At 40.8% G+C, this 18,414-nt stretch overlaps 1 protein-coding gene across 2 annotated transcripts in view; it reads right to left on the bottom strand.

The window, feature by feature from the left end:
• Positions 1–5,739: 5,739 nt before the first annotated feature.
• cdh5 (cadherin 5) overlaps positions 5,740–18,414 on the bottom strand; it is a 38,497-nt gene continuing 25,822 nt past the window's right edge. For both annotated transcript variants that reach the window (XM_061745252.1, XM_061745251.1), the window contains exons 12-15: positions 16,883–17,013; positions 16,645–16,759; positions 12,545–12,677; positions 5,740–10,512 (exon numbers count right to left, since the gene is read on the bottom strand). In XM_061745252.1, coding sequence (XP_061601236.1) covers positions 10,131–10,512; positions 12,545–12,677; positions 16,645–16,759; positions 16,883–17,013 — 761 coding nt within the window. In that variant the 3' untranslated portion in view covers positions 5,740–10,130. The remainder of the gene's footprint in view (positions 10,513–12,544; positions 12,678–16,644; positions 16,760–16,882; positions 17,014–18,414) is intronic.

The following is an 18,414-nucleotide window of genomic DNA, read 5'->3' on the forward strand; positions in this document are numbered from 1 at the left end:
TCATTTATTTGCTGAAGACCTAGAAATTAGTCAGATATAGTAATAACAGTTACGCAACAACAACCCGCTTTGCCCTTAAATAGATGTTTTTTTTTGCCTGCCATGGATACGGTTAATAAGTGTTAAGATAAATTTGAGAATTAAAGTACATGCTCAATGCAGGTCTAAATGGTCAAATATGAATCTGTCGAGCTCATGCTGTGATAGGAAGTTTGGATATATAATCTTTCATTTTAAAGTTAAAGCCTTCGGGCTTCTGATTGAACTGGTGTGAACTCTTCAAGATGTTTTTTGTTTTGTTTTTGCAGATAACATAGAGAGGATGGGGAAAAGGAATATCCTCCTCCTCACATTGTCAAGTGCCTATCATGGACAGGATGTTAGTCAAACAGCTACAATGGCACGTCTCTGTGTACACTTTACATTTAAACCTAGAGAGGGGGGGTCTCAAGAATAGCAGAGGAGAACACGTCCCTGAGGATTTTTCTGCAGAACACTTTCTTTCTTTTCCAAAGCCAAACCACAGACGTATCAAATGCTCAGTGAGATGTTCGACATGAGCGGCGTCTACATCTGTAGCAGCTGCTGCGTTTGTAGTGGCTGTTAAGAACTCAGGTTTATTTGTCACTGTGTCAGCGGGATGTTTGATGAAGCTCTCCTTTTCTCTTCTTTCTTTTCCTGATGGTTGACTGCGGTGCTCCTCAGACCAGGAGGAAGGAAAATTTGGGCTTCTTCAAGTCGCCTTGTACTGTAGATTTAAGTAATCCTGCTCTGCCATGACTTGCATGGAGGGAATTGAAATTTGGCAATAACTTATCTATCCTCTTGAGCACATGCCTCAGATTCTTTTTTCTTTTTATGACCGAGACAGAACCACATCTGTGTAGCAGACAGACAGAGGACATGAAACCAAGGCAACTCGTATGCAAATCCTGACGCACACGTCATGTGTGCCAATGTTTAGTCTGTTGATTTGTTTGTGTTACACCACATTGGAATATTTGCACACAAAACCTAATAAAAAACAGGCTGCATTAACAATAGCCACAGCCCTGTTATTTATGCCAGTTCAACAATAGCTGTTGACGCGGGGGACGGGTTGCCAGGTCGTGGAAAGAAAATCATTCAGTCCCTGACAACAGCAGACAAGTTAAACTGGACAGAAATGACTTTGATTCTGACAAATTCTTGAAGCCTCCTGATATATCGCCTCATGTTTACTCTAAGATTCCAGTTTGTATGTCTTATATAATTAGTCACATGCGTTGAAAATTATGCAAGACAAAACATTTGGGATTCTGCATGTACTAACAAGATTCATTAAACCGCAGCAGCTCTGAATTCCACCCGTTTGATGCGACATTGATATTTTTCCCCCTTGATCTTTGTTTCCTTCAAAGTCCCCCCTTCCTCCCCAGAACAGCTTCATACTGAGACCGCTTTTGGATGCATCACAGACTTTCCATTTTAAGGCTGCAGCATCACTTTCAGGAACAAATTCAAGCAGATTTGTTCAACATTTTCCACGTTTTCCCAAAGTCGTTTGAAATCTTGACATCACATTGAAAATCTGAGTTTTTGGGGCGTTTGTACGTGGCTGAGGCGCGCAACCAGCATCTGTAATGAATGACCAGAGGGGCTGTGAGGCTTGAAATGATAACAGTGCATGAATTGATTCCTCACCTCACTTGTGATAACATCTGTCTGTTTGTGCCCTCTGGGTTTATTTTGGTAGAGCTACATCTGTTGACGGAAATGTTTCAAGGCTAAAGGTGGATGATTCTTCATGCACTAACAATTCTGAGTATGGATTTATGATTTATGTGCTTAGACATGTGAGATGTTTATACATAAACAGCACAAGGTATGCTAAACAATGGAGGATTCAACTTGAATTCATAGCATACAAAGCTACAAAGATCCCCACCTCCTTCCCCCATCTTGAATTCTTCCCCAACTCTCTCACAAATATTTATGCCTTTCTTTTTTTTTTTTTACCCATAACGCATATTCACAACTTATTACAATAAGAAACATCTGGATTATATGCAGCCATCTTGTAAACAGTTCCACATATCAACTCCTTTTGCATGTATGTTGACAACAGCCCACTTCACATTTCTGCCTTTCTTTGATCAGGCATCAAAGGATTATCCACTCGCAGTCTCCATGTAATCATATTCATGGATAAAGCACGCACTTTAATAGCCTGGTTTTATTGTTGGAGCGCATCGCGATGTTTGGAGTGCGGCTGCCAGCTGGTAGTGTCCCTTCTCCGCTTCACCAACACCACAGTTTGGCCCAGGATGAGAAGTGAAAGAGACACTGTGGAAATATGACTCTGCCCTCTTTGTCGACTCAAACCTCTTTTTTTTGCCTCTCAGTCTCCCTTCTTCCTGCACACATCTGTCACATCTCCCGGCTATACGCTCCCCTGAATAACTGATGATGGAGTGGAGTTGGTGTCGCTCACAAGTCAGCGTAAAAGCGATGTAAAAGCTCCTCTTCGTAAGGCTGTGTTGGAGAGGGTTATAGCAGAGGAAATATGAGAAGGTTGTGGTGTCAGAAGTTCTTAAAGAAGAAGTCTTAAAATCAGATTACTAACAACTTCAGATAAACATTAACAAGACACACTTTACCTTGTCTTTGCTTTCTCAACAAATTACAGATGCTCTGTGTAAAAACTAAGTACACCCCACCGCTCAGTGGTATGCAGGTGTGTATGTCTGTGAAACTGTGTGTGTGTAAAGTAGGGCTGGGCGATTTTGGACAAAAATAAAATCCAGATTTTTTTCTCTGAAAACCCGATTTTCGATTTCGATTTTTTTGGTAAAACTACAAAAGACAATGGAATAAATTGTTTAAAATATTTTATCTTTATTTTTAAAGAAAAATAGCAAACAAATGTCCCTATTGGGAATGAAGTGCAATTGAAAGATACTGTAAATCCTCCTTGAGTTTTGTAAAGTGACAACATTTACAATTTTCTTGACCAAACAAAGATCACTAGATGAGCTCTGTCTGTAATGCAGCCAGCTGCAAAAAAGGAAAATCGATTTTCCGATTTTCCTTTTTTAACATCGATTTTGATTAATAAATCCGATTTAGATTTAAAATCGATTAATCGCACAGCCCTAGTATAAAGACAAAACGATGCTGTACCTGAATTGTAACTATAGTGTAGGAGGGAGGGCACAACCCCACCACTCGAGACACCAGAAGCCGACAAGGGAGAAACCCGAACCCAGGCCACCAGCCGCCCTAATCCATTATTGAATGAGGTGCGTTCAACTCCGCAATGCTAGGTGGCGCCACACACACTTTTGCATTGGCGTTCTTCCGGTTCCTTCTTTGTTGTTCGTCTCCTTCTTCCCCTGCTGTGTTGATATTCTGATTTTCACAGTGTCGTCACTTCTGCAAGGGGAATCCCGGGGCAGTCAATAGCTCGGCTAAACCTGGGTTGCGTATACTGTACATGCCAGAATAACTCGAATTAGGAGCATTATCTGGCACTGATACATAACAGCTCCATCTCAAGAACTTCGCAACCACATCTACAAATTGGAAAACTATTTCAGAACATGTACATGATGTACATTTGTGAAGACTATGAATATCTTACCATTTACAGTACATAACATAATCAAAGGATTCAGAGAATGTGAATAAATCTCAGCTCTCAGGCAGCGCTGTGTTGAAAGCAGGTTTGATCCTGTAGTGGAAATCATTGAGGGAACTTATGAGAACTTCCAGAAATCCCACATGGGAACGTCATGCAGGAATACTGCACTCCTCTCTGGACCAGGGATCTAGGCAAAGTGAAAAGCTGTCAGAATTTAAAACTCTTTTTGGATGCAAATAGATTTGTTGAAATACTCCATGAGAAAAGCGTCCATCCATGATATATACTCACTTCTTTATAGAAGGTGCACAGAGCTCTGCTGGAGCCTATCCCAACTCTTTCAAAGGCCATGGGGGGTTCATCAATGTATCTCACAGCCACATAGACAAAAAACACTCTCACATTCACTTCCAACCAGGAGTTTTCTGGCTGTGAGGAATCCACAGAGGAAAATCACAAGTGACCAATAAATTAATTCAACAAAAAAAAAAACATGACATCAGTGATCTTCATTGCCAAAGTGCCAGTGGCAGAAAACTGCTTATATTTGAATGCATTTCCAAATGGAGCAACAGCCTCTTGTGAGCAGTTTGGAGTTGAAGCTGGGAACGCAAGAGAAAGGTGTCAGGAGCAGCCGGCGGGCTTCCACGTTCTCAGGTATCCCAATTAGTACAAATGAGTGTGAATGTCGGTCAATGCTATCTAGGAGCCAGGGACGTAAAGAAACTGAACAAACTGATAAAGAAGGCTGGCTCTGGAGCCTCTGGAGCTGACTGTGCGAAGGAGGATACTTCGTGAAATGAAGGAGATGATGGAAAACTCAGAGCATCCTCTTCACAACACAGTGATTCAGCATCAGTGTCATCGGAGGTTCTTCAGATCTGCTGCAGCACAGACGGCTACAGGAGATCCTTCCTCCCTACAACACAAATCATGACTACTGCACAATTCATTTCCTTCCTGGGATTAATAAAGTATTTTTGAATTTGAATAGTCATCCAGGTCATACTGAACAGTCACATTTCCTCTCTCCAGGTGAGCTGAAATTGCTAAATGAACTCATTTAATGTCTGAAAGCATTATTTATGTCTTTAGCGCAAGCATGCAATATTTATTAGTTACTAAAATGTTTAAAAAAAAACGGCTTAGAGTCATTGACTTGGTCATAGAGCCAAATTCAACATGTTTGGTCTCCAGACTTGGAGTTTCACGTGCTTGTAGTAAAAATTTTGACATGAAAATGTGTAAAATTAAAAAAATATGTTAAAAAACACGCTGAATAAAAGCTAGAAGCAGATGTGCCGCTTTTAAATGGAAAAAGTAAGACGGTGTGTAGTCGTATGTGTGTGTGTGTGTGTGTGTGTGTGTGTGTGTGTTTGCATCGTGTATCCAGCTCATCGTGTCTTGGAAGAATTAATGTGACTTTGGTCTTTTCCTCCGGCAGTGTCTCTGTTTCTGTCTTGTTTTTTTTCCCCCTGTGATCTTGAACAATCCATCAAGTCTCATGTGGACATGATCACACGTATGAAGGTCTGACCCCTAAACCCACATCCCCGAACAGTGAAAAACAGAACAAACCTGTAGGGGATTTACACTCAGGTTTAGAAGAAGAAAAACACAGGATATCCCGCAGGTCAAATCTGCTGGCATGTCAAAGATTAAGGTGAGGAAGATCAGAGCCTTCCTCGCATGACTTCATGGCGTGTAACAGTTGACACAGAGACACATATCTGATCTCACACCGTACCAAAACATGCTCTTAATAGATACCAGTTTTTGTTTTCAGATTCATTGCAGCACTTAAACTGTCGGGATGTAAATCTGCTGCAAATCTGCAGCGGTTGATGGGTTATATCAACACATTTCCCCTTCTCCCTGCATAGGATTGTGGATGTTTCTAAGTTGAAAAGCGTATGATGTAATTATTTCTAATCTGATTTGTAAAAATCCAGCTTGTCAGACATGCTTATATAGTCAGACAAGATGAAATAGGCGGCTCCTCCCTAATCCTGTATGGTAAACATGCACGTCCCTGTCTATTACCATTCATTAAAATCTAAATCAGACGAGCATCTCTCCATGGGGTACAAATTCAAATCAAATCACACAACAGCCCAAACATTTGAGTGTTTATTATGATTCTACACTTACAAAAAATGTCAGGTAATAAAAAGTAGCTACTATACACCATAAAAACAATATAGAAAACATTGTGTTCATCACCAAAAGATGAATTACAGTATGTTTTTAAGAATAAAGGCACGTGTTGCTCCCTTCTGGACCCCTCCAGTATTTACACAGGAATGTTAATGTGTAGTTGATATTTCTTGTTGGTTTGACACATACTTGTATGTGTGTACATGGGCACAATTACAAGCATTCACAAGTGGACGCCTCAGCAGGAAATCCCTTCACCCATTCACACTTCTTTTATTTGTTAAAAAAAATATCTTTTTTTTTCTTTTTTTTTAGAGCATGTAGAAAAATTCAAGTTTAAAATCCTTTAAATACAGTAAATGAGGCAATAAAAAGGAAATAATGAAAGAAAAATCACTGTTTGGCTTTTTTTTTTTCTTCTAAATACATTTCACATCAAACTTGGAGTGCACAGATGAAAACAAGTCAGTTTTAAACCAGTATATTAAATTCAGAAAGGTTTTTTGTTTAAGAAATACTTCATTTGACTGCGTGGAGAAGTAAATAAGAGCACAGGAAACGAGAAAATGTTCAACTTGCTGGAATTCAGCTCATATATAACGTCTCAAACAAATCTGACACTTTGAGAACATTGATCAAAGAAAGAGAAAAACTGCAGGCTAAAATAAAAATGTTACCGTCAAGCTCTTAAAATCTTTTTAATTTCCTCCTCTAAATACTTTGCTGCCAATACTTCTGACTCTTAGGAAAGTAAACGCCAGACCCCTCAGACGGCCACGGCCAGCTGAGATCACACATGCAGCTTTTGCTAACAACGGCTGTAATTTCAGTGATGATGATTATACACACGCGCGCACATGCACACGCACACAGTCACAAAACACTTCACCTTCAGGGTCATTCAATTGCTGCTCATTTTGCTGCATATGAACCACCACTGAAACTCTGTTATTATGGTTGGTTTCCTTTTTTTTTGCACCCAAACAAAGACAACAGCCACGAAATGCTGACGTTTTTTGATCAATAAATGGGGATGCTGCTTTAAAATAGACTTAACATCCTCTTAAAAGTTTGTCATTAGCAGAAAATAGCAGAAATGGCAAAATCACAATGACTTCAGAGGCACAAATGAGGCTAAAAGAACTTCAGATCTCAAAATGTTTGCCTTTTTTTGTGCCACACGTTAAAACATTCCAGGGCGTTCCTTATATTTGAAGGTTATTCTATTTCTTCACGAAGAAGTCGTTAACGCTACTTTCTGTGTATTGTTTCTTATGACGGATCCAGCTATTTCTCCCCATCTTTCCCTCACGTTAACATCCATCTCGTGTTTCTCCAGTTTCCCAGCCTGCTCTGACAGGAAGCGAGCACAATGTGCTGCTCGGGAGAGAGATAACAGACAGGAAGGGGTGGGCACAGGCCCAGATGGACAGGAAGTTTGGTCCTCTGTTTGTTTTAGCTGATTAAAGGACAAAGAGTGAGGCATATCCCCCATTTCTCAAATGACATTCCAAATAAGCCTGTTTTAAGCAAATAGGTTCAAATCCAAACAAATCTTGATTACTAAAACTAAAATGCTGTAAACTGGAGTGACTTTACATGTAAAAGCAGATTAACTGTCCTGGTGAAACTTGTCTGTGACTAAATCTTCAGTCAGGATGGCACAGATTACAAATCCCGTCCGCAGCATGGCATTAGTGGGCGGCGGCTTGCAAAGGGACATTTAGTGACCTTCTACCTTTACGGCCCATTATGACTGACTTTTTAACCACTGAGGCCATAATTTATGAGCAGGCAATTCCCTGGCCAGGAAAAATAACATTCAAAATTAAAAAAAATATTCCCCAAAAGGTCTGCAGTTGTTATTTTAATGCTTGTGAGTGATAACTTGTTCTTGGACAGGTGACAGGTGTCTGCAGAGAGCCATTGTTTGTGCTTAGTTAAAGTGCAACGGCCAGCAGGACCGAGAGCGTGCTCGACACCAAAACAACAGCGATATTTAGTCTGAACCGGTGACACCAACTAGTTAACTCAAAACATACGAAAAAGGTCTCTCAGGAGAGACTTTAACACAGCGTCATTTGTCTGTCAGTGAAAAACAAATGTTGGAATAACTTGCTGAGCTAAGATGCTAAAGTTGATCAATTCTATCCGTTCATTTGTGGGAAAATTTTACACATTTAATAAAGCTGACTGTAAAAACAGCTCATATGTCTAAAGTATGAATAAATTAGCATGAGTTGGTTGATTTTAATCTGTGATAACTGAACTCAAAGCTTGGTTATGTTGAGGATTGATCCAACCTGACAACTTCTCACACATGCAAACAACCCTCTATTGTTTTACAAGTCTGGGAAATCTAGAGACCGCAAAAAAGTTCTGGATGTCTTTGGTCAGAGATGTTGTGCCCTGACAGAAGCCACAAAGGATGAGAGGTTAAAGTTATTGGAGCCCCATCGCAGCCCTTGTGGCAGTCCAACAAGCTGCTTTTGCAACTCTGCGTTTCCTGATTTTTCTGAATGACTTTTGTCAGAGTAGGCCTCCGAGGATTCAGCTTTCATCGCAACAATAACTGTGATGATGGGTTCAGTCAAATAAAACCTGTAATTCTGTCTGAGCAGCAGAGCCATTTCCTTTCTCTCTCACTATTGTCTGTCCTCTGTTCAGAGCAGCAGATAACCGGGAAAATTCCCATGGAAAAAGAAAAAGACCTCTCAGTCACGGCTTTCCTTTACGGTTTCAAACATTTAAAAACTGATTCGTGCTGAATCTCAGGGATCTTTATGCTTTCTATGCAGGTATCATGTTGAATGCTGGTCAAACACCTTAATCTGCATTGACACCTGCATTTAGAGTCATGGAGACATGGAAAACCATTCATTATTTCCTATAATGAGAAAATTAGCATATCACTAAATCATCCGCTGGACATCACATGCTCTCAGGAGTTCTACTTTCCCTAAAAATGGCTCTTTCCAGAATTTCAAATTAAGAAAAAGAGAAATAAAGATTGGCAGGTGTTTCTCTGTGATCTAAAATCTCCAAACCCTTGATGTTTTAAGACACGTGGCTCCTCAACGTACTTCAGTACAATAAAACCCTCGCGGCAATCATATTTACAAACCAGCAACGTTACGTCTAAAACAAATCATCCTGTTCTCGCCATGTTTGAGGCCGTTTTGTGAAAATGAAACAAAAACAATAGAAACATGAACATACAGCAACATCACCGGCCTCCAAAACCAAAATGAATGAAGAATACCAAAAAATAGAAACAATAAAGGAGCATGAATGGGTTGCTTTCACATGTAGTGTTTTTGCATTTCAAAGTGCACAAATATTTAAACTACAGGACGACTGTGATTAAAACCTTCAGACCTCCGGAGTCTGTAACATACAACAACATCAGATAGATCGTGAAACCTCAAAGCGACTGAGCTTTAGTTCATATATCAGAAGAAAAGTGTTATGTGTAAGTCCTCACACCGCTAAGCACGGATGCATCTAGGGGTGCTAACGCTAACCTAACGGGATAAAAATAGGTCACGTTTGAAGGTTTTTCCTGTGACACTTTGAACATGTAAACACGGCGGCTAAAATAGGTGCTGAACAAGAGAGCAGAGGCATGAAGAGAAAGCAAAAAGAGCCTGGATGAGCGAGGAACATCGCTGGCCAGCAGTGACCTCATTAACCCGCCTGCTCGTCATCACATCTGATTGGCTACGGCCCGGAGTGCAGTTCCTGATTGGACGTTGCAAGGGACGTGAAAGCGTTCTGCTGCTGAACCCGTAAGACTGCGCTAGATTAAAAAGCATCCTGGAGAAGCTGTTCTCACACTGTCACCACACATCAGCGTTCCTGCAGACGCGTGAAGCAGAAGCGGCGCGGGTTCTCACTTTCTGGAAGGGGGTCGTGTCCTCGGGTTACTTTAAAAATCTTTCCAGCACCTCCCTGGAAATGAGAGGACTGACTGCGTCATTTAAGCTTTATCTTTTTTTTTTTTTTTTTTAAATCCACGATTCAACTTGTGGGAGCTTCCTGACTTTTGCTGAAGCTGTTATTTTCTGACTGTGAGTGAACAAAGAGGTACAACACACTAATGAATCCACTGAATTACACACGATAACTGAAGCTAGCTGTTGTTAATAGAGTTAAAAAGGAGCCCCTGATTGTGTTTTGAGGAGCTAAAGAAGTCTTTAGAGAACATGGCTGAAAGGGTGTATTGTACGTGGGGATATTTATATTTCCTGCCTGCTTTTGGTCGGAGTGTGAGTGCGTTTCTATGGCTCGTTCAGACCACTGATCCACTCTGGGTACTCTTTTGCACGTGTACATTTCGGCCCGTGTACTATCAGTACTGCTGGTAATAGTCGCTCCCGTCGACTCCGTACAGCTCGGCCAGGGCCCTGAACCTCGGGCCCCAGTCGCTCAGGAAGTCGTAGTCCAAGTTCGAACCGGTGGAAGAGCTTTCCAGAGAGCTGAGGCTCCCGGCTAAAGACTCGGGTCCCTCGTAGCCGTAGATGTGGAGGGTGTCGTACGGGAACCCGTCCCTGTCGTGGTCGGCCTCGTCCTTCTTCACCTCGATCATGGCGGCCATGTCCCCCTTGCAGGCGGTGGGCTGGGCGTGCTGGGGAGGTTTCTGCACCATGGCGTACAGGGACGGGTGGGGGTGGTCCGGGTGGCGGAGCAGGGAGCCGTCGTGGCAGGCGGACGTGAGGATGGAGACGTCGTAGCTGAAAGAGAAACACTCTCTGTGAGATGAAACGCTGGGAACTGAAACCAGGGGCGTCAATTGGGTATGAAGGTATGGCAGCCGCCACACCTTGGCTTCAAGGGAAAATGTAAATGTTTGTTTTTTGAATACATTTATGGAATTAGTCTGTGTCTATTTGTATTGATTATTCTATTACTTAATACATATAGAATAACTACAAATGCAAATCAGAACAACATGATCGATTTCACTAGTTATTACACTGCAAAAACTCAAAATCTTAACAAGAATATTTGTCTTATTTCTAGTTAAAATGTCTAATTTCTAGTCAAAAAAAATCTCACTACATTTAAGACAAGACTCAAAAACAACCATTTTCACCTGTTTCAAGTAGATTTTCACTTAAAATAAGTGGAAAAATCTGCCAGTGGAACAAGATTTTTTTGCTTGTAATGAGAAGATAAATCTTGTCCCATTGGCAGATTTTTCTACTTATTTCAAGTGAAAATGGTCAAAATGGTCAAATAACAAGTTATTTTTCTGGTGATGACTCTTGTTTTAAGTGTAATGAGATTTTTTGACTAAAAATGAGACATTTTAACTAGAAATAAGACAAATATTCCTGGTAAGATTTTGAGTTTTTGCAGTGAGCGAGACTGCATTTGAAAAAGTTCAAATTTTCTTGACCACACAGATAAGCTACATAGCAGACTTCTGTGATGAGTATTTGCTGGACGTGTTGATTGATACTCTAGTTAAGTTCTGTGACTCGTAACCTTGCCATACCTTAGCTTTGACTGAATTGACGCCACTGACTGAAACTCCTCAACATTTGTACAGCCTTGTGTCCTGACTCATTTTCCTCAATACAATGATGCGACTTAGGTTTCACTACTTGACAGACTAATGACAGACATCTTCTACTACTCTGGCGCTACTTTTCTGTTGACCACATTCATATAAACTATAGGCTTGCTTTGCTTGAACCTGTCATAAACATTTGTCATAGCGTTTAAGATTAGCTTCAGCTACCTTTGTACTATTTCTCAGCATCAACATGCTCACTCCCTTCATGCTGCTTGTTCTGGTGTTCTGCCAATTTCTGCTACCTGCCGAGAAATGCTACTTTGTGGTTCTGCGCATGCGCACAGTCGATTTTCAAAGTTTGATTACCACGCCCATCATTTCTTGCACAATGTAAAATTGATAATATGGGATGTTGTGTATTTGATCCTTCAAAATACACGACCCATGACATGAATTGCATTACATAAAGAGATAAAGAGAAAAAAAAAACTACAATTCTATCGCTTAATTTGATATTCATTCAGTCATTCGCCTTTATTTAAACAGGCAGGTCATTAATAACACATTCTTATTTACAATGACGACCTGGCAAGATACAAGGACCACTTGGAGGGGAAAAGGAAGTGGTTTAGGGACTAAAACACAGTAAAATTGTAGCTCTACAAAGGTAGAAAACATTTAGGGAGCATTTTTTGGCAAAGGAGCAGAAATTGGCAGAACACCGGTTCCTATAAATTAGTTTATTTGGTTATTTCAGCATGCAAACCCTTTTGTACCCTCTTCAACTGACATATGACTGCCTGAATAAACATACCAGATTCCTATGATAAACTTTGCATTTTAGAGCTTTTTCACTGAATAATGAATAACGAAGATGTACACTGATCTGAAATCAACTATTTTAACTGACCTACAGTCCAGCATTGCTCTCGGACTTGTGGAGCATGATTCTGGCCGTTTAAGCTGCTGATTATCGATACGTTCAGTGAGAGAGCACTGATCCTGATGCAGCTGCAGCTGCAGGGAGAAGCTTTGCTTCTTCACGTTACAGGGCGGCTCAAATATTTGAGTTTGTGTTAACTGGGAACATGTGTCTGAATATCTGGTAACTAGAAGGCATTTGAGTTGGGACTTGTGTCATCATCTTACATGGAAACACATGGAAGAGGTTGTTCCCGGGAGGGGGGGGGGGGGGGGTCGATATATTAAGATTGTTGAAAATTGCATTCTTTTGGTCTTCTCACCCGTTAGTGTCCATCTCTCCACCGCCCTCCTCATCGTAGGTGACCAGCTGCTCGTGAATCTCTCCGCTGTTCTTCATGTTTGCCAGCGAGTCCTTCTGGTAGCGTTTCCTCATCACAAACAGGATGACTATGACTGTTTAGAGCACAGGAAAAGAAACCTGGATTATATCAGTTCTCAGGATTTGCAGAATCGTTCCTGATTATCTGAAACATCTCTTATAACAATATTCTTCTCATTTTAAACAAAAGAGGCAGACATGAGCAAAACAGTGAGGGCAGTATTTGTAATCACTGTCTGGGAAGTAAGTATTTAAGGAAATGAGTAGGTAACTATGTATAAGTACCCGGCTAGAATAAATCAATGTTAAAATCAATGCCAAAAAAAAAAAGAAAAAAAAAACAAAAACAAAAGAGAAGAAGAATAGTGCCTGGAAACAAGTGAGAAAAGTCAAGCACCAATCAGAACATCAGATTAGAAATCAGGGCTGTGGTGAGGTGAGCTTAATTCATTCACCGCACTCGTGAAGGGGAAAGCACAGAGTGCACGAAACAGGAAGAACCATTCAATAAACTGAAGAAGGGAAGCATAAGGAAAAACAATGTGGGGGGGGGTCGCAGGAACGATGGGCCAAGCAGCTGAGGAGAAGGAAAGGGGGTGACGAGAGGTGAGACGAAGGAGAGGAAGCACAGCAATAAAGACATGGATGAAACAATAGGAGTCTTAAAGCAAAACAACTTAGAAATAAAGTGAAAAACAGACGTTTGTTGATGCTAACACCTGAAACCACCTTGAAAGACTTTGAGGAACAAAAATGGAAGTAGAAAGTAGTTCATCGATTAAAAAGGACCCAATTCATACAAAAACTCTTAAAGGTTTAGTAGTCTACACCAGAGGCTCAAGTAACGAAGTACAAATACTTCGTTATCTTACTTAAGTAGAAATTTTGGTTATCTATACTTCACTGGAGTAATTATTTTTCAGACGACTTTTTACTTTTACTCCTTACATTTTCACGCAATTATCTGTACTTTTTACTCCTTACATTTTAAAAACAGCCTCGTTACTCTATTTCATTTCGGCCTTTAAAAAACAACTATCCAGTTAAATTGCTCCATCCGGATAGAGTGAATGTGGTTGTGGTTGTTTCAGATGTTCTTGTCCAGTTTTGTTCTTACATCCGTTCCCTCAGATTCCTGCAACTAAACTTGGATGTACATTCCAATAAAGGTTAGGATAAATGATAACATGCCTCTGAAGTTTGACTTTTTGCACCATTACAATACTTATAGGCAACTAGTCATCATATCTCCTGCTCTCTGAAACACATGTTAATGCTCAATAGTACACATATATGGTTCTTTAATATATTTGCATTATACTAAGATACATTCATTTTCAATGGCTTTTGTCCTTAATGGCTTTTTTCCCCCTTACATTACTTTTACTTTTATACTTTAAGTAGTTTTGAAACCAGTACTTTTATACTTTTACTTGAGTAAAAAACTTGAGTTGATACTTCAACTTCTACAGGAGTATTTTTAAACTCTAGTATCTATACTTCTACCTGAGTAATGAATGTGAATACTGAAGACACCTCTGGCCTACACACATCTTCAGGCTTAATAAATGTTTTAAACAGAAAGGTTTTTAAAATAGTTAAAGGAAAACACTTTGATTTCTTTATGTCATTGTACTTTAACTTGAAAATTCACCCTATGATTTCCCGATCTAGTCCTGCCTGCTCTTTCAGATGTACCTGTGTACTTTTAGCACCTTGTCAAAGCCCAGCAGTTACTGTGTTATTCGCTCAATGAGTTCAATAGTTCCAAATTCTGTGAAGTTGTGCCACTCAGAAGTCCTGACCGGCCTCGGCGAGGGCTAAACCGGGTCGGACCAAAAAAAGTTTCTTAAAACAGCAAAGTTTTGTGCGCTCACGCCCCAGCGTTTCAGCATGACCACAGAGAACGAGGATAAGGAAGCTGGAGAGAGGAAGAGAATGAAAAACAAAAAAGAAAGGAGAAACAAATGAGGCAAGCAGCAGATGATTGAGGGGAGAAGCAAGTGGAAGAAATGGGAGACTTAGTGGTGAAGGAAATCAAGAGCGGGGACAGATGAGGAGAAAAGGAGGGGACGAGGGGATATATTTGACATTAGATTAGGCCCCGAGCTCGGGTCCCGATATGAACCTCTTCCTCGTCTCAGTGGACGGGCAGCATTAGCCATGCCTTTTAGCCCAAGCGCGAGTGGGACTAATTTAAGTTTGCATGGGAAACCAACAGATTAATTTTTTACAACACATGCTCTGCAGCTTAATAAGCTCTGGAGATATCAGACTTAGAGGGATGGGAGAAGAGAGAGAGGGAGAGAGGGTAGAGGGGGGGAAAAGTAGTCTTCTCTTTGTTGAAGATGAGTGAGAAAAATGTCTTTCCGTGTGTCAAACCTGACTTGGTGTGAGAAAATGTGTCCATGAATGGGAAGCAGGGTAAATTGCTCTGGGCCCGGACAGATAATGACAAGTGCATTAAATAGTTAATCTAGCCAGCTTTGCAGGGAGGGGGGTGATAAAGAGAGAGAGAGAGAGATAAAAAAGGGAAAGGGTGGTTGGCAAAAAGAGAGAGACAGGGACCCAGAGGGAAAGAGAAGGGGTAAAAGAGAGAGGAAGGAGGAAATGAAAGGAAAAAGGCGCGATAGTGAAGGAGTGTATTAATAGTTGATAGGTTGAGTGTTTGGTGGTGTTTGATAAGCAGACGGCACCTAAAGAGACGATAAACTCCTCTCATTACCACTGCTATTCTTCTACTTCTTTTCCCACAATCCTCCTCCTTCAACTTGTCTCCGCGTTAACCTCTTTCCGTCTCCCCGTCACTCATTGGGTCCCATTCTACCTCGAGTCTGTCCCACTTTCTTGTACTTTGGTTTCACCTCCACAAATCGCGTCTCAGTCATTTTTTTTCCTTTTTTTTTTAAGTGCCAGCCCCCCCCCCCTGCCTCCTTTCCTCTTTAACTTCTTCCTCTGCTTTCCTCACATCTTCAGCACTTCTCATCCCAGATCCCTCATGTTTGGCCAACTTTTCTCTACTGTGCCTAACCATCCAACATGACAAGTGTCGCTTTTACACCCCCCCCCCCCCCCCCCCACCAACCCCCCAGAAAAAAAACAGGGGAAAAAAAAAAGAAAACGGTGCAGGGGCGAAGGTATCAAAGAGAATATTGAGCTCACAACCACAGGCATTATTTCCACATCCGCCGCTGCATAATTCATAAGACCAGCAGCACCAGGAGGGGAGAAGCTCCCCACAAAACACAAATCTTATTTATTGCAGAGCAAAGGCAAGTGAATTGGTGCACACGTTGAAGTCAGTCGGCACCGGCTTTCTGAGAGAATGAATCACGACTATTCGTGGGCCGAGTTTCACAGCAAACTGCGTGAAAAAGATTGTTCCTCTGAAAAAGATTTTAGTGAATATAAAAGCTGTAATTAAGAGTAAACAGCACTTTAAAGACAAGAGATAAGATTGTGTTTATGGCGACAGAGAGTGGGTGCAAAACTGAAGGCCGTGACAGCAAGAACGTGCAGAAAAAGTTAAATACCATATTTTCTGGACTATAAGCCGCACCCGTATATAAGCCGCATTCACTCTATTTAAAAAAAAAGATATGCAAGCCGCAGATATTTATGTTGTTAGATTAGATATTTATTACATGTACAGAAGGATTTTGAACTGTAAATGATGTACATGTTTGTACCTAAATATATCCTTTCCTAACAGTGTCTTTTAACACGGCAGCAACTTTGCTGATTAAAACGGGACAGAACCAAGAGAAAATAAACTGTATTTATTAATCTATTTATCTGTTTGAAATCTGCTTCTACCTACTTCTATCTGCTAAAGAAGAAGTAGCGTATTCTTCTTTGCATTTATTTTGTCTTAGTTTTGATTGTAATTCCGGTTAGAGTGCCCCGAGCGGTGGAAGAAAAATCCACAGAATAGCCGCACCTTTGTATAAGCTGCATGGTTGAAAACCTATGAAAAAGGTAGCGGCTTATAGTCCAGAAAATACAGTAGTTGTCATTGAAAATCATAAAAGTGTATCTTACCCAGTATTGTAAGTATGCAAAGCAGGATGGCTATGAGGGCATGAACGCTGACCCCCATCCTCTGAGCCATAGCTTTACACTGCGTGGGGATCCTCTGCCGATCACACCGGCACGACTGCAACACACAAGTGCAGAAAATAAATAAAACATGCAGCGTATTTTTATGTTTACCGCATGATTAAATAAAAGATTCAAAAGAAAAAAATAATAGAAAGGAAACAAACAAACAGGCAAAGACCTTGATTTTGAGTTCAGCGTCGTTGCTCTGGGCGGGCTGTCCTCCATCACTGATGCGGACAGAAATACCGTAATCCTGGGAGTCGTCAATGCTGAACGGGCCCCCTTTCACGATCACGCCAGCTGAGCCATCTGGGCAAGGAGACACATTCATATGCTGCTTACTGCACATCATATCACTGCACTTCCTTCGCTAACTCATTCATCTTTACTGCGAAATGTGTGTCTGATTTGTGTGATTTATCATCTTGTTCCACAGGAGCGGATCTGTGCTCATCTGCTCGGATTATTATCAGTCTCATTCATTAATAGTAAGACATTTAAAACAACCAAATGAGAACTCATACATTAAATAAAAAGGTCAAATGCGTTCAAAAATATAATTTTCTCTCTTTTGAGGCAGAAAATCTTTGAAAAATAAGGGGGAAAAAAGGAAATTATCAAAGTATCAAAGTATCAAAGTAGCTTTATTGTCGATTCTTGACATGTCAAGACACAAGAAATCGAGAGGACGTTTCCCACTTCCCACGGTGAAACATATGAACATATAAACATAAAGTGCGCAGGCGCGGGCACGACAGATAGACAGACATTCTTAAAAAGTTTCACATAAAATAAATACAACACAACACAACACTTACTAGTACTACAGATGAGTGCAAAAGGCAATTTTTGTAAAAAAAAAAAGAAGAAAAAGAAGAAGAAGAAAAAGAAGAAAAAGAACCATATTTGGGCATTGTGTGCAGTATTTAGTATGCATATAAATTATATTACATAATTGAAAATTGTCAGCTCGTGTAAGCAGGGAAGACGTGCACATGATGTCAGGAAACTCTGCAAAGACATTTTCTTTGATCCACATGTTGATATTTGGGGCAAAGGTTGGTTCTCGGTTACATCAGGTTTCCGAAGCTTACTCGGTTTGTTCAGCTTAGGACACAAAAGTCAGTCAGCGCTGACAAAAAAGAAAAGACTAACTGAGTAGATTGGTTTGCAATCTAGTCAGTTAGCAGACCACACGTGATAAGATCTGGCGGAAGGCCGTGAAACATGTCGAGCAGAATCGAGAGGACTCTCGTCTGCGGGCCGGACCAACAATACAGCACTTAGTCAAATTCCTGGCCAGCAGAAGTTTCCTGCTGAGACGACGGGGAGAGCCGCGCCGCACAATATTCCACAACTGGAGGAATTTCAGTGAACACAATGGCAGGAAAGACCCCTCGACAGGAAAGACCCCTCACACAAAGAAACAGTAGCTGTGCTTTAAAAGCAAGTTTGAATAATAACACAGTGAGGCCGAGGCTGAGGCCTGCTCACATCCACACTTACTGGACTTACTGCTCAACTGAAGCGAGACTAGGGCTGGGGATCGATTCAAATGTCAAGAATCGATTCGATTCCGATTCTTAAGATTCCGATATTGATTTGGGTTAGTGTTATTAAAACTGTTTTTTGAGCTGTTGCATGAATTATATGACTGTAGTTATGCAAAATATTACTACTAGTATTATGTTGAGATTAAACAGCAAGTAT

The sequence above is a fragment of the Cololabis saira genome, chromosome 17, assembly GCF_033807715.1.
Source record: "Cololabis saira isolate AMF1-May2022 chromosome 17, fColSai1.1, whole genome shotgun sequence".
Lineage (NCBI taxonomy): Eukaryota > Metazoa > Chordata > Actinopteri > Beloniformes > Belonidae > Cololabis > Cololabis saira.